The sequence below is a fragment of the Calonectris borealis genome, chromosome 1 (assembly GCF_964195595.1).
Source record: "Calonectris borealis chromosome 1, bCalBor7.hap1.2, whole genome shotgun sequence".
NCBI lineage: Eukaryota > Metazoa > Chordata > Aves > Procellariiformes > Procellariidae > Calonectris > Calonectris borealis.
The window spans coordinates 33,080,389-33,095,668 of NC_134312.1; the positions used below are offsets into that span (position 1 = coordinate 33,080,389).

A 15,280-nucleotide genomic window follows, 5' to 3' on the forward strand; every position below is an offset into this window, starting at 1 on the left:
GATCAGCCTGTTCCTTCCATCCAGTCTTTTTATTTCTGCAGGAAACGTCTTTGCTGAAACCTGTCACTGTATCTCTTACCCTGGTATCAGCTGTGGGAGTCTAGCTAACACAACAGGGTCTACGAGCTGGCTTACCAAAGTGGCCCATCTTTTGGAGAGGAAATAAGAAGTTACATTTTAATGTCAGGGCTCACTCAGGGACTGCTGGTTTATTCTCTGTGTGGCTGGAAACGTGAAAACGTTCACAGGACAGTGTTCCCCTCCAGAAGACATGGACGCTGTGGTGCAAGGGCAGTGAGCCCCTCGGTGGGACTTGGGGCGGCGGGGTGATGGAACCACATCATGGGGTGCGGCTAGGAGTGGAAAAGTCAGTGCACTGTCTTCTGCCTCTTTCTATAAAATACCTACTGAAGAAAGAAAACAGGATATAATGGTATTTTTAACTTTCAAAAATCAGAAAAAAAACTTGTTTATTCGACCAAGTAGAAACAACTTTCATTCCTACTCTATGCATTTCAAAATGAGGAAATAGAGGGTAGGTCCATTTTCTGCTCCTTTCCTTGCTTTCTGGAATTTCTGGGTGAAGTGGAGACCCAACAGCAGTTCAGGCAAACGTTCTCCAGTTCCTAATGAAATTCATTTCGATTGTGAGTAAAGACTCTGGGGGCGAGAGAAAAGCATAGGTAATTCTGCTGTCCTTTTGTAGACTGGAGCATTACTTTAATGTCAGTGGTGATATATAGCTATGAGTTTGATCATTAAAGTTAACACCCAGAGAGTTATGTGGGGTTTACTTTCATATGTGAAAACACATTGACCCTCTATCTACTCTTATTGATGAGATAACTCAGAGAAATAGAAGGTGACAGTGCCATTATGGGGGGATTACGCTGAGGCTGGGAGAGAGCCGGATCCTTGAGTGGGGACATTTTCTGTGGGTGGCGGATGACATCAGTTAAGGCTATGGGGGAACACTCTGTTTTGTGTATTTCTCATGAAATTACAGCAGGTTTCCTCACATTTTTGAAGCTGAAACTCTCCCCTTCTCACTCTCACAAGCCTCATACCTCTCCCGTCACCTTTGCAGTCTTCTTAAGCATCTGAGAACAGCCTCAGTACTTTACATCAAATGTTACACAGTCAAGGGAAAGGTTTTATAAGGACAGTCTTAGCGAGACCTGCCTAAACTTCTGCTATTTTTAGCTGTGAACCTCCAGGCTGACAAGTGCTGTGCATGGGGGTGAGATGCTGTGGGGCAGGCTGAAGTCCTGCTTGTGCCTCATGATGGTGCAGCTGGTGTGGGGTGGGCACCTCCAGGCTGTGTGGGGCCAGCAGGGCCACCGCCTCCAAGGTCGGAGAGGGGCAGTTGCTTGGCTGATAGGAATCGCCGGAGCAGCCACCGCGGCTGGGGGTGTTTTGCACAAGCCAGAGATCCTCTCCTGGGCCCCTGTGGCTGCATCTCTGCTTTTCAGGTTAGGGCAGTTCTGCATTACCAAATGGTTGTCTGGTCTCCTGCAGACCACAGCTAGCCCTGCATGTGAGCTTTGAAGGGTCTCAGACATTTCACTCATTGCCACTTAGGTGATCAGGATACACTGGGGTTTTCTTTAATCTGAATTAAAGCTGTGTTTTGAGTCAGGACTTTCAGGCCAAACATACGTGCAGAAATGCAACTTTCTCTTTACTTTTCAACCAGGAAGTTTCTGCTACTTTGAAATCAAACCTTACAAGATTTTATTTCCCCCAAATATTCAGATCCTGTCTTCCAGTTTTGTTTTCACCCATTTTCAAACAGACCAAGTATTTATTTTTATTGCCACAATGAGAATAATCCACTTCTTGTGCTGTGAATTGGACAAAAACAAATACGTATGGAAAATAAGATTTTTATTTGATTCCCTCAATAAAGGGTTTTGGACAATGCAAAATGTATTTGTTACCACGTAGTCATGGACGTGGCTGTTTTAATGAGGTGACAGAATAGGAGAAAGGTGGCAAGAAAAGCACGTTCTTGTTGGAGAACCACTTTTATTTTGATTATCCCCTTGTAAGGGGGATACATATGTTTTGTGTGGTTCTGGGTACTAAGCTGTCCACACAAATATAAAATGATTAAATGGAGCAGCCATAAGCAGTGGCCTGTAAGTATTGTCTGGTGAGAGATAATACTGTAGCTCTCTAATTGGCTCTCTACCAGCATACAGTGTGACTGATTTCAGCTGTAGCATTACCAGTCTTGCTTCCACCAGCACTATTATCTCAGAGTGACACTTCCATTACTCTGAACGGAGAAAGATGAACGTCACCTGTCAGGGGCTGGTTAATTGTGTTGCTAGATGTATGTTACCAGGGCGCAGGTTGGACATTTATGAACATAACTGCTTCCTCTGATGTCCGCCATCCTTCAACGATCGATACAGCTCTTACAGTAAGCGCATAATTGAGTGAAGGCACTTACCACTGAGGGGCTGAAGATGAGCCCGTTGCACGAGTTTCATTGTCCATACATTCAGCACAAATGAGCTGATATCTGCCCTTTATTGTGTGTTGCTTTGTGGAAATAGAAACTAATGTGCCACTTTCATTTGTTTTCTAGATAAATGGCCAAGATGTCCAGAATCGGGAAGAGGCAGTGGCATTGCTCTCCAGCGAAGAATGCAAGAAAATCGTGTTGCTGGTCGCAAGACCGGAGATGCAGGTTAGACTAAATAGATGCACAGAGCCAGAACCCGGGTTATACTGTACATTGACTGTCACTGTAAATAATGAACTGCTGAGAAATAGGAATGCCAAAGTTCCTGACAAAAGGAGGAAACAGATAATTGTAGAGCTTTGCCCCTATTTAGCCAAAAGAGAAAATAACATGATATTACTAGGGCTTGTTCTCCCAAAAGTAAGCAATTCCTTTTCAGCAGACAGAGTAAGCAGGTATACAAATAAAGCTGACAGCACTAATATGATATTAGTAATGTATGAATTAGAACTTGAAGACTATGTATTACTTGTTAGATAATTCTTATTTGTTCTGGGGATAAATTTCCCATACTTACCTCAGTCGTTTATATGAACTTACACAAAGCTGTGGTTGGTCATTGGTGATGGCTCTTTTTATCCTATGTGCTTATAAGCAGGCATTTAAATTGTTCATTTATGTACCAATTGTGGGACTTTCACTACAATACCATTCAGCAAACCTGGATCTAATTGTTTTCAAAGCACCCTGGTCACAAAAACCTTGCTTGTACATTACAAATTGTACCTTGGGAGATGCATTTTCAAAAGCTTTTAGAAACATTTCTATGGTTTTAAAAATAAAATTATGTCAATGCCAAGAATCTTGCCATGCCAAGAATTCTTTATATCATTGCAGGGGGCAGATGTTAGGTTGATCATCAGACTAAAGGAGAGGTAGAGTGGAAGAAGAGTACTGTTTGTACTTCCCTTTATATTTTGTTTGTAGGCTATTGCAAAGCAAAAAGACTTTATATTGTCACTGTTCTCTCCATCTGCCAACAATTCAGAGTTGGTTATGTGGCCATTTGTCTCTCATGCTATTGATCTGATATTCTCAGTCTCACTAGCTGCATACTCTGTATAAATTGAATTGAGTAAGTGTAATTCAGTGCCACTTGGAATCTCTACTTGAATATGGTAGTTATAAAAGATTCACAATTTCAGCATTCATTTCCTTTGTTTTTCAAACAATTCCCATAAAACTGGTGACATAGTACAGCAAAAAAAGCTATGCATCACTTTATATTGCAAAATTGTAGCCCTCACTGGAAGTTGCAGAAGTTTTGAAAGAGTTGTTTCAATATTATTCATACTATTTTTCACTAAGATTTTGTTTTTCAGTAGGGAACAGAAACCCACCCACTTATAAAATATATGCCCAGGGGAAGTTCATTCTCTGTATTTGTTTACACTGGTCAACATGAAAAAGTTACATCAATATAGATAAAGAATTACTTAGCTGTACCAATATAGTTTCCCATATAGATGCTCCTTTCAAATTATAAAAGTGTGTTTTGTTTGGGTTTGGCGCTTTGGTGTTGGGTTTTTTTGTTTAATTTATGTGTTTTGAGAACATATTCATACAAAACAGAAGAAAAAGGAGTATGTCAGAAATCAGGCTGTCCACAAACTGATTTCTGCTAGTTGTGTTGCTTTGACTCTGGTAAAAGACAGCAGGATTAAAGAAGCTTTTATTTCTAGACAGAAAATGGTAACAGTAGTATTGCAAGGGTGACTGCTGAGCGCATTCATTCGGTAACAGGAAAGAAAACCACCTCTGACCATTTATTTGCGCAGTGAATACCGATGAATAATTAAGTTTTAAAACAGAGCACCGGAGGAGCAGACAGGCTGTTTAATATGTAAACAAATGGCACAGGCATGTGCATTCACATGTGTGTATGTGCACACAGTGTATGTAGTGCACATGTATACTAAGCCATATATTATTTTTATTCTAAAAGCTGTAACATAACATAAGCATTCCCATTAGTTAGGTACTGGGTCTGCCACAATCAAAGCAGCAGATTTGCCCAAGTGAGATTCATCTTTCATCCTCCAGATATGTTAATCTCTGCAATTTCTTCAAATGAGGGAAATTCAACTATGTCCTTTATGGTAGAGGAAGGCTGTGTTCATGCTTTCCTTGGGGAAAAAAGCAAACAAGGCAAGTAAACAAAACTAGTGGCCAGTACCAGATGTTTCAGAGAACGTTTTGAAAGTCCCATTAAGGAGAAACATAAAAATTACATGTTCTCAAGAAAAAAGCCTCCTTCTAATCCCAAGCTGTTAGAGGCTGGCTTTGCCAAGGAAAATGGTGAAGGGCTTGTGTTCTTTATAAGAGGCAAGAGTTCACTGGCATGGGCAAAACCACATCAGAGTTTGTGAAGGAAACGGTAGTTTCCTGCCAGTATTCAGCTAGAAGTACCACACAGCATCAATCACTCCTTGTGTAGCTTTGAACTACTGCTTGCTGGTTTCGTGTAGCTTTTCTGACTGGCATCTGTGGCCGGAGCTCTCCTGGCTTTGATGCCGTGGTACTTCTGCTGTAGGTGTTGGCCCGTGTTACATTGCTCTTGCTATCTCAGGACATGAATAGTTAGTACTCTTGTAATTGTCCAGTGCTGAGACTTTTAGGATCTTTTTGTCACCTTCTTCCTCTGGTTCCTTCACCAGCAACAAAACAACAAGTGTTTCCTTCTGCTATGGTCCCGTCGTTATAGCCAGGAGTGTCACTGACCTTTTCAACGCAGTGTGCCATCTGGCAAGGGACTACAAATACAAATGGATGTGTGCCATGTGCACGGTGAACAACACGGGAAGAATAGCGTTTTCGGCCAGGGGTGCCTGTTTTATCAGTTTAGAAAGATGTGAAGGGTGCAAAGTGGGTGCGGGGAGAGGATATACTCACTTGACAGAAAACACAGCATTCCCTCCTGTCCTTTTGCAACACTGTCTTCACCAAATGTCAAAGTATTATTTTACTCTTGGGGAAAAAACCAAACAAATGGATAAGCCTTGCTTCCAGACACACCGCAAGAACAAAAATAGCAGCCCTTCAAGTCACCGCATCTTTCTGTCACCCTCCTCTGTTTGTTTCTTTACCTGGAAGATCAATGGGAAAATGGTGACAGAAACGCAACATAAGGGTTCTATTGAGGTGGCAGCAGCAGGGCACAGCGCTGGGGCGGAGGTTGTTAGAGGAAAGACCCCGGTTGCCTCCTGGCCCTATTAGTAACATTGCCGCTCGTTCAGCGCGGGGGCTCTCGGCGGTAATGAACATGACAGCTTCAGGATTATGCGCTGCGCCTTTCATACCTTTTGAAAGGAAATAATGTCTGTGCTGTGCAGTCTCCTTCATTATGAGAGAAAATCAGTCATACTGTTTCAAGAAAGGATAAAAGGCATAAAAGTCCCATTTTTTTAATCCTTCTTTTTCTCCTTCTCTTTTTGAGATGCGAACTCCTACCGCCTGGCTTTCTGAAGAGAATCATTAGGATAAAACAAACTAGTCAAGCATTGCCATTTGAGTTTACCCTGTTTTAGCATGTGTACTTGCTAACATAATATAATGTACTAATGTATTCTTTGCAGCTGGAAGAAGGGTGGCTGGATGATGAAAGGAATGAATTCTTAGAGGAGTTAAACTTGGAAATGTTGGAAGAGCAGCATAACGAAGCGATGCAGTACACAGCCAATGAGGTGGAGCAGGTAGGACTGCTACTAAAAGTATCATTTGAAATTTTGCTAGGTATACATTTTTATTAATAGAGAATGAAATGGTACGCTGTAAAAAGGAGCAAAAGGCCTTGCTAGAATTCTGTCTTTAAAATGCTGTGAACTCCGGCATGCTGTAGGTAAGGAAAAGGAGAACAATAGACGCTTAGGCCCAGTATAACAAGTTAGCAAACAATTTAGGAGGCTGTGATAAGAGCAGATTTCTCATTTTCTCTGAACTCCCAGAATAATATTGCTTTCGTTCTTTAATTCTGAAGTGTTTGGCATTTATGTTGTTATATTTTATGTCAAGGTTTTTTTTAATGAATTGTATCAGTGCGGCACCTAGAGCTCTGAGCTGGGATAGGTGCCCCTCTTGTTGTAGGCATGCAAGGTATGAGCCAGCCCTTGCACCAGAGAGTTTGCAAAACAAGATGGAAGAGGTCTTTAAAATAAACAACAGGTGTTTTGGTAATACAAGTGTATTTTTCTTATACCGACAGCGCACAGCTTGGCATTTGTTTTGTTAATGGAGACAAATAAGCATATTGTTAGCATAGTCTCAGCTTGCTGCTATCCTGACTTTTACCTACCCATATGTGCTGTAAGCAGTGTGATTGTGGCAAAGATGCATGTGCACCCCCAGCCCTACAGTTTCATCAAGAGATGGGTCTTCTCAGTTGTACTTTATTGTGGAAGGCGTAAGTGACCTTATGCCCTCCTAGATCAGATGACCTGTCAGCATGCCCAACCTGTGTGGAGCCAAGGAAATAAAATCCAACTTCATCTCCTGGCTTCTGCATATATGCAGCTGGGGAGGAACTGTTTTTCCACCCACAGAAATTTTACAATTTTTTCCCTATTCTGAATTGCTCGAAAGCAGAGCCTGAGGCATTTTTCTTTGAAGTAAAGACAGGGAGAAAGACTGTGAGAGCCTGCCTTCTGGAAACCACGGAGCTTATTTGGCTAACAAGAGACCTGCCTTCAAATACCGCACCGCCTGGTCCACACTGGGAGCTTGAACATGCATCTAGCCTGTTTCCTCCTCACATCCCCTCCAGCTTTGACGCTGGGCTATTGACTAGGTGATAGCTCCTATTAAAGCTATTCACTGTACATAAATTAAATATTCATTGGGACAGAGACACTGACAGAATAATTAAGTCAATTATCTGGAATATGATAGATCAGGTTACAAATCCTTGATCTTATATGCATTTAATTATTTACACAAAGTGGAATAACTCCAGGGTCAGAGGTGAAGGGAGCCTTGCAGCAGGATTTATAGTGGCCTTTTAGTTATGACCCTCTTTTCCAGGCGGCGATCCAAGCCTCAGTTTCCCAAGTTAAATTTGTTAACTACTGCACTGCTAGCTACTTTGAACTGATATTTGGCATCTTGTTTATCTTTTTTAACCACAAATTTTATCTTGGATAGCAAAAAATTTCCTGTCAGAAAGAACACTTGTTCCTTGCAAAGCAATTTGCACAATGACATTTTCACACAAACCACCACTTCTGGGGGAAATTCTTGAGCAGGTCTACCTACAAACCCCTACTAGCCCCTCACACAACGTGGTGGGGCCTCTGAAATCACTTCACAGTTGTGACCTTCCACACCCAAGATCTTGTCAAGCTTTGGCTTTTTCACTGAATTTGGGTTGCGGATAGTGTTAATTATTGAACAGTGGTATTCTGTGAACTGGTTTCACAGAAGCCATTGAGATTGTTTATTCCCCATTGGGATTTTATACTAAGGATTTTTTTTTTCCCTATTGAGAGTTTATATTACCATAGCAGAGAGCTACACTTGAAAAAATTATGGTCACTTGTGCTCTGTCGGTGCCTGACACTGGGTTGCTTGAAGTAATGCTAGGACAGCCAGACATTTCTTTGCCCTTCTGATGAGTAATCGAATCAACCAAATGCAGCTTAGTGTGTAATGGGGCGTCAGTAATTTGTGACAGCTGCTGTCTCTCTAGACTCTATGTAGTGACTCGGCAAGTCGGAAAACTGGTTCTTTACTCCTTGTTAGGCTGGGAAACCTAGCAGTTTCCTGAGGTGAATCACATAATCCATCGGAGCAATGAAACCACTCTCACTGCAGCTGCCAGTGGCCAAGCTGAGTATCTTTAAGCTCCCTGGTTGGCTGTGGAGATGTCGCTCCAACACCAGCCTTAATTTTTGTGAACCAAAACACAGTCCTCTGGCTTCATAATCGTCTCTATTGAATAATCCTGAATCTTGTGAGCTGCAGGAATGAGTACACATTATAGCAGCATATCCTTCCAAACACGAGTCTGTTTTACAGAATGCCATTTTAACATTTAGTATGAGCTGTCACAGAAAAATCTGGTACAGTTTGTAAAAGAAGAATTAAGTAGATAGTCATGTCTTTTCTGTATGTTTTTGAGCTAAATTATAGAATTTAATCAAGAATTGTGTCTTCTCTGTATAGAATAGTCCAATAAACCTCGAGGAAAGATGTAATTCTCCATTTTTTATAACTCATTGTATTCCTTCCCCTTTACAACATCGCGGTTCATTGTGCAGCAGAGATAACTTTCAGAAGAATACCATACATTTGCCATGCATAAATTCTTATCGGTATCACGGAATATATCAAAACCTATTAAGAAGAGAAAGAATTGGATAAAAAAATTCATTCGAGTTCATTCAAAGCTGAATTGCAGTGAAAATATCTGGGGGAAATTCTTTTTTGCGAAAGGCCTGTTTTAAAAGAACAGCATTGTTTGCAGAAGAGCATTTTCCCTTTTAGTGCACCACTGAAATCAATCCCAGTCTTCCCTCGTGGCTGGAGTACCTCGTGGTTAACCTGCCACTGGAGATTCCTCTCACTGGGGTCAGTCTCCCTCTCACTGCCAGAGACTGACCGGAGTGCCCAGCAGCTACATTTATTAAAACCTTCGACTGAATCTCACTGCCTTCAGATTTTAGTAGCAACCTGGGTTTTAAGTCCCAATATACATCCTAAGTTGTAAAATGAGAATAGAACAGTGCCTGAATTCCTGCAAGATTAGCCGTTTTATAGCCATGAGTGCTTGCTGGAGCTGAAATGCAGACTCTTTTGAGGTTCATTTATTGCTTGATTGTACGCACCGCCAGGTTTGCCTTCTCATTATCTGAGTTCTCACTGCAAAGATGAGGCCTAAGGAGCCCTTTGGTATTTCAAACAGAAGTAATTGTAACAGAGATTGACAATGTACGTTTGAAAACAAACACTTTGTTTGGAATAAATAATAGATAACACTGACAAAAGCAACACTCTGACAACTGGAGACTATCGCTTGTTTTTCAGAAGGGACTTAACCTGGAATTAGGCTTGCTACCTTTCAAAATAAAATTAAAATAATCTCAGATTGTAAAAGACTGCTCAGTCTGCACATGTTTAGGAGCCCTGACAAGTCCAGGACAGAAATGCCAGGGGCTACCTTACTTGAGTCACAGTGGATTTTTTAAAAAATATATCTCAAAAACATGCAGTACAATAAATATCTCTATTGCTTTCCATTTTCTTAATTGAACTAGCTGCAAGTATCCACATCCTAGGAAAGATTTAACATAACATGGATGTCTGCTTTAGGCTGAGAAAAATCTGATTGTACAGGCACTTGTTTCTTCCTGACAGGGAGGGGAACCCAAAGAGACTACCTGACATTCAGGTGCCTGTACTATAGACACTTACATTTGGTGAAATCAATCCCACCCGTCTGATTTCTGTTACACTGGAAAGATGGGGTCTGCTTTGTTTACATCTTTTGTGCGTGTGTTAATTATGGATAGTGTAACTTGAGTAGATGGCAGTGTATTATATTCACTCAGTCTAAATCAAGTGGAAGTTGAAGGAGCAAAGTTTAAATTGTTGATAAAAGTGGTGTGGAAAACAAGAGTCATTAATTCTGAAAGCGTTGATTGCGTGGGCCCGAACTGTGAAGTCTGTTTCCACACCTGTACAAATGGATACATTAAGGGATTTTTCAGAAGTGCTCAAATATATGCTTTGGTGGTGTGGCACGATGCTGGAGACCTCAGATGAAGCATCATGGAGCCCAGCTCCTGTAAGCTGTATAACTGTGCTAACACAGTATGGCTATATAGCTTATGTAGCAGCACTCGCCTGGAGGAGGTAAACTAGAAAAATATGAAATTAAACCTAAATCCCCAGCATTCCCGGTGAATGCCCTGACCACTTGGCTGGTTGGGGTGCTCTTCTTTCTGGTTACTCTTGGTTTTCATGAAGAATTCTCTAGACATTGGGTTTTTTCTCTGTGTAAAATACGACATTTTTGAACTCTTAAAAAACAGGTGATGCTGGAAGATTTTGCATTCCTACCACTTCTCCAACTACTCCTGAAAATGGAACTAAAGTGTTGCAGCCACTTTGGAAAAATATAACAAGAGCCATAATAAAAAATCTTCCAATATAGTTTATACACCTTCACAGCAATGCATGAGCTGAGGAAAGAAAGAATAAGTGATGATTACAGAACAATTCTTCAATAGTTAGTTATCTAGAGTGTTATTGGTACTACTCTTCATATTGCTTCTTCCTGTGACAAAAAGATATCCTTGTTTTTTAAGCAGATAAGTAGAAAGATCTGAGAGGATCTCAGATTGGGAAAATACATACCATTGAATTTTTAAAACTTGCAGAATTTTCATGAAAGTCTGCCTTTGTCCCTTGCAGTTTCAAAATCTATTTTCTAGAAAATTCTGACCTTACAGCATCAAGAAACACTGAACCTTTGCATGATCCCTCGAATAACACTGAATACATTCTGTCCCATGATGTTTAAATTCAAGGGGAGATTTTCTCCCCATTTGGGGAGAGTGAGTGATAGTAATTGGCACATCACTGGCGTGGCTGCCAAAGCTGCATGAGAATTATACATTTATTGTGCATTTTGTTATCAGCTGCACGTTGTATGTGCAAAAGGATGAGTGTAAAAGGTATGCTATGATTTTGCAAGTCTTGCCTGACAACAAATTGCTAAAACATCTTTTCAGAAATTTTTAACTGGTCTGTCCGAGACACTGAATTCTCCTGGTGTTGTGTTTCTTTCAGTATTTATTTTATTCCACTGTTACGTTGCATTTGGAGGGTGGAGGTAATTTTTGTTTTTCTGAGACTAGGCCATTAGTTTTTCCTAACAATTGAAGAAAGGAAACCAGTTGAAGGGTGTGTGATCATGAAGTGTACATGAAGAGAGGAGAACGAATGAGATAGGAGACACGTGTTAATCCTGTTTTTACTGTCTGTCAAAGTATAGAAAAAGGGAATTATGACGGTGGTCTCTCTGAGTTTCTTTCCTTTCACCGGGTACACTGTACCGTTTTTCTTTCTCCCTTGATTATTACTACAATTATACATAATTATGCAATTACACCTCCTAAAAGAGAAACGGCATTTGGTTGGTACTATGTACACTTAGATATGTGGTGAACAGGCCATATAAATTGCACTCTGTGTGATTGCTCTGTAAGAGGAATAGGGGGGAATTCTTTGCTTATCCAGTTTGAAAAATAAAAAGCGTCTGTCTCTTCAGAGAGGTATTATCTCATATTCTTTGCAAATATAAATAGGTTGAGAATATAAATAGGTTAGGTACAATGAGTGGAGTGTGAATTAAAAAACAACAGCCTAAAAGCTTGACATTATGCCCATGGCGAGTACTCAGTGTTGTTCAACACTTAATGGTAAAAGGCTGTTTTTATTTCTAAGGAACATAAACTCTAACTAGGGAACAAAAATGATCTCCAGGGATGCAACGGAGAGAGGTCTACTTGAGCAAAATCCTAAAATTCAAAATAAACAGTCCTTCAGAAAAAGACTACTGAAAACAAGAAGTGTGACAGAGGGCCGTGGAGGGTGTAGTGGAACAGGCTAGCCCTCTGCAGGCATCAACCCTGCCCATCTCCGTGGAGCAAACAAGGAGTTCACTGGTTAAAAAAACCCAAAAGCCCCACTGATAAAAGTAGTCTTTTTGCACCCTCTTAGATTGTATTAGTCATTGTGTGATTGGCTGCTTGTTCTATTTTTTTGAAGTGATACCAGTACTGAAGCTTTTTCCCAAGTTTGAGAAGATTTCAGCTCCACCAGTCTCTGGCCATAATCCAGAATCAAAAACAGTGCACCATCTGGTGATCATTATCTTTAAGCAGTGCAAAGAGATGGCTTAGCTAGAGAGAGAAATATTGCTTTCCGGACTTTAGAAGATATGTCACTAGTGCTGTAATTCATCTACTTCACTCAGTATGGCCACCACAGCATGACTCTCAGAAATGTTTAAAAGCTATGAGCAGTAGGACTGCTGTTTAGTGATCTGTTTTAATTCGGCTTAAATCAGATCCCAGCTGTTTAAGCAAAACATAGCTGGAAAATATTCTTATGTAATATGGTCTGCATTTGATAATCATTTTGGTTTGCTCATTTTTTTAGCCAAAGAAACATGAAGAGGAGGATGGCACTACAGACACTGCAACCTCATCATCCAACAATCATGAGAAGGACAGTGGGGTGGGGCCTACAGATGAAAGCCTGCGTAATGACGAGAGCTCCGAGCAAGAAAATGCACCTGAGGAGCAGAACAGCGCTACCCTGCAGAGCAAGCGGGAGCTGGGCCACAGCCAAGATACATTAGGAAGTGTTGAGCTCCAGTGCAATGAAAGCTTTGTGTCCGGGGAATACATTGAGTCTGATTTCATAGGAAACCCAGAGGAGGAATGTGAAAGGTTTCGGCAGCTGTTGGAACTGAAGTGCAAGATTCGAAACCACGGGGAGTACGACCTGTATTACTCGAGCAGCACAATAGAGTGCAACAGAAGAGAGCAAGACGGAGTGGAGCATGAACTGCAGCTACTCAATGAGGAACTGAGGAACATTGAACTCGAATGCCAGAATATTATGCAAGCTCACCGGCTCCAAAAGGTGAGGGATCAGTACGGAGACATTTGGGCTTTACATGACGAAGGGTTCAGGAATTATAACACCAGCATAGATGTACAAAGAGGCAAACTGGATGACATCATGGAGCACCCTGAGAAGTCCGACAAGGACAGCTCCAGCGCCTACAACACGGCCGAAAGTTGCAGGAGCACTCCGCTGACTGTGGAGCGGTCCCCCGATAACTCTCTCCAGAGGATGATCAGCATAACCAACAGGAAAAACCTGAGGAGCACAATCGTGGCTAATCAGTCATCCTCAGGACAAAGCAACAGGGAGACAACCTCAGCCAAAACCAAACCTACTGAGCAAAACAGTGCTGCTGAGGACGCAGTGCTGGCATCAGAAAGTGGCAAATTCACAGACCAGGAAAAGCAGAGCAGTGAGCACATTCCCTACCTGTCTCCATATCACAGCTCTTCTTACAGGTACGGGAATATACCTGCTCATGCAAAGCATTATCAAAGTTATATGCAACTGATCCAGCAGAAGTCTGCTGTGGAGTACGCCCAAAGCCAGCTCAGCCTGGTGAGTATGTGCAAAGACTCGCAGAAGTGTGCAGAGCCCAAGATGGAATGGAAAGTGAAAATAAGGAGTGATGGGACGAGGTACATCACAAAGAGACCCGTGCGAGACAGAATCCTGAAGGAACGTGCCTTAAAAATTAAAGAGGAGCGCAGTGGGATGACGACAGATGATGATACGATGAGTGAGATGAAGATGGGTCGCTACTGGAGCAAAGAAGAGCGGAAGCAGCATTTGGTGCGAGCTAAGGAGCAGAGGAGGCGGCGGGAGTTCATGATGAGGAGCAGGCTGGAGTGTCTTAAGGAAAGTCCGCAGAGTGGCAGCGAGGGCAAAAAGGAAATTAACATTATTGAACTGAGTCACAAAAAGATGATGAAAAAGAGGAACAAGAAAATCTTGGACAACTGGATGACAATCCAAGAACTGATGACACATGGTGCTAAATCTCCAGATGGCACAAGAGTGCACAATGCCTTTTTATCAGTTACTACTGTATGAACGCAACTTCTTTCAGAGAGTGTACTACCAGTTTAGGTAGAGTACGATTGCCTCGTTCAATGTGGCATTTTTATATATTTTGTGACTGTTTATAGTTTGACCTTTTTTGTAAGCAAAATTACCTGGTAATTTTTCATTTGTTTTTCATATAACGGTACCTTCTCTATCTGGCAGTCTGTCTTTATCCTGCAATATATTCATATTATTCATTTGTAGAAAAAAAAAAAGAAAAAGAAAAGCAAAACAAAAAAAGTGGAGAAGCCGATGAATTTCTTAACCTAATACATATCCTGTAAGTTAAGATCTGGATTTATTTCTCTAGTTTTCTTTTTTCTACTTTAGTAACAATACAATACCAAAACAAAATGCTTTATACTGTATCCTTGGCTTAACAAGTTTTAAAGTTTTACATCTTAGATTGCATCTGTTAATAAATCATATGCCACATCCCATCATATAGATAAGAATGACATTTTTCCAACTACACATTGTACAGTACATTTAATCTGTAAATTGCAATTGTATTTGTCCAAGTAAAGTGTAGGTGGGCAATCTCCTGTGTTATGTAGTGGCATTGGTCATGTAGCTGGGCAGTATGTGATAATTGTGAAGATTAAAGAGAAATAAATTATTGCTTATCTTTAAGAAAAAAGAGTTCTTTGATTTAAATTAAGCATTTGCCTTTAAAGGATGAGTCATTTCACTATGCATGATATTTACAGTGTATAGAGATTTCAAGAACATGGGACACAATTCCATAGACTGGTTCTTACGGATTAGCTTTTCATTTTGCAGAACACATAAGAGTGAGTGGGTCTTTCTGGCTTTCTCTTACCTGCTATTATTAGTTGATTGAATGATTCATTGATATATTACTGTGTTGTATGCTGTCAGGTAACTACTATAGGTCCTTTCCCTGGCTGAGCTTGCTATTTCTTCTACGCATACAAAACATAAACAGAGCATATGCCTAACTTTGAGCCAAATCTCGTGCAAGAAAGACTAGCAGTGGCTGTCACTGACATTTTCATAGAAGATGACTTAAGGAAAAATAGAGAAGAA

General features: G+C 40.9%; 1 protein-coding gene across 1 annotated transcript in view; it reads left to right on the forward strand.

Moving 5' to 3' along the window:
- Window positions 1-14,870, forward strand: part of PDZRN4 (PDZ domain containing ring finger 4) — a 257,250-nt gene extending 242,380 nt beyond the window's left edge. The window contains exons 8-10 of the mRNA XM_075152744.1: window positions 2,597-2,698; window positions 6,109-6,225; window positions 12,692-14,870. Of these exons, the coding sequence (XP_075008845.1) occupies window positions 2,597-2,698; window positions 6,109-6,225; window positions 12,692-14,218 (1,746 nt within the window). The 3' untranslated portion in view covers window positions 14,219-14,870. The remainder of the gene's footprint in view (window positions 1-2,596; window positions 2,699-6,108; window positions 6,226-12,691) is intronic.
- Window positions 14,871-15,280: the final 410 nt, after the last annotated feature.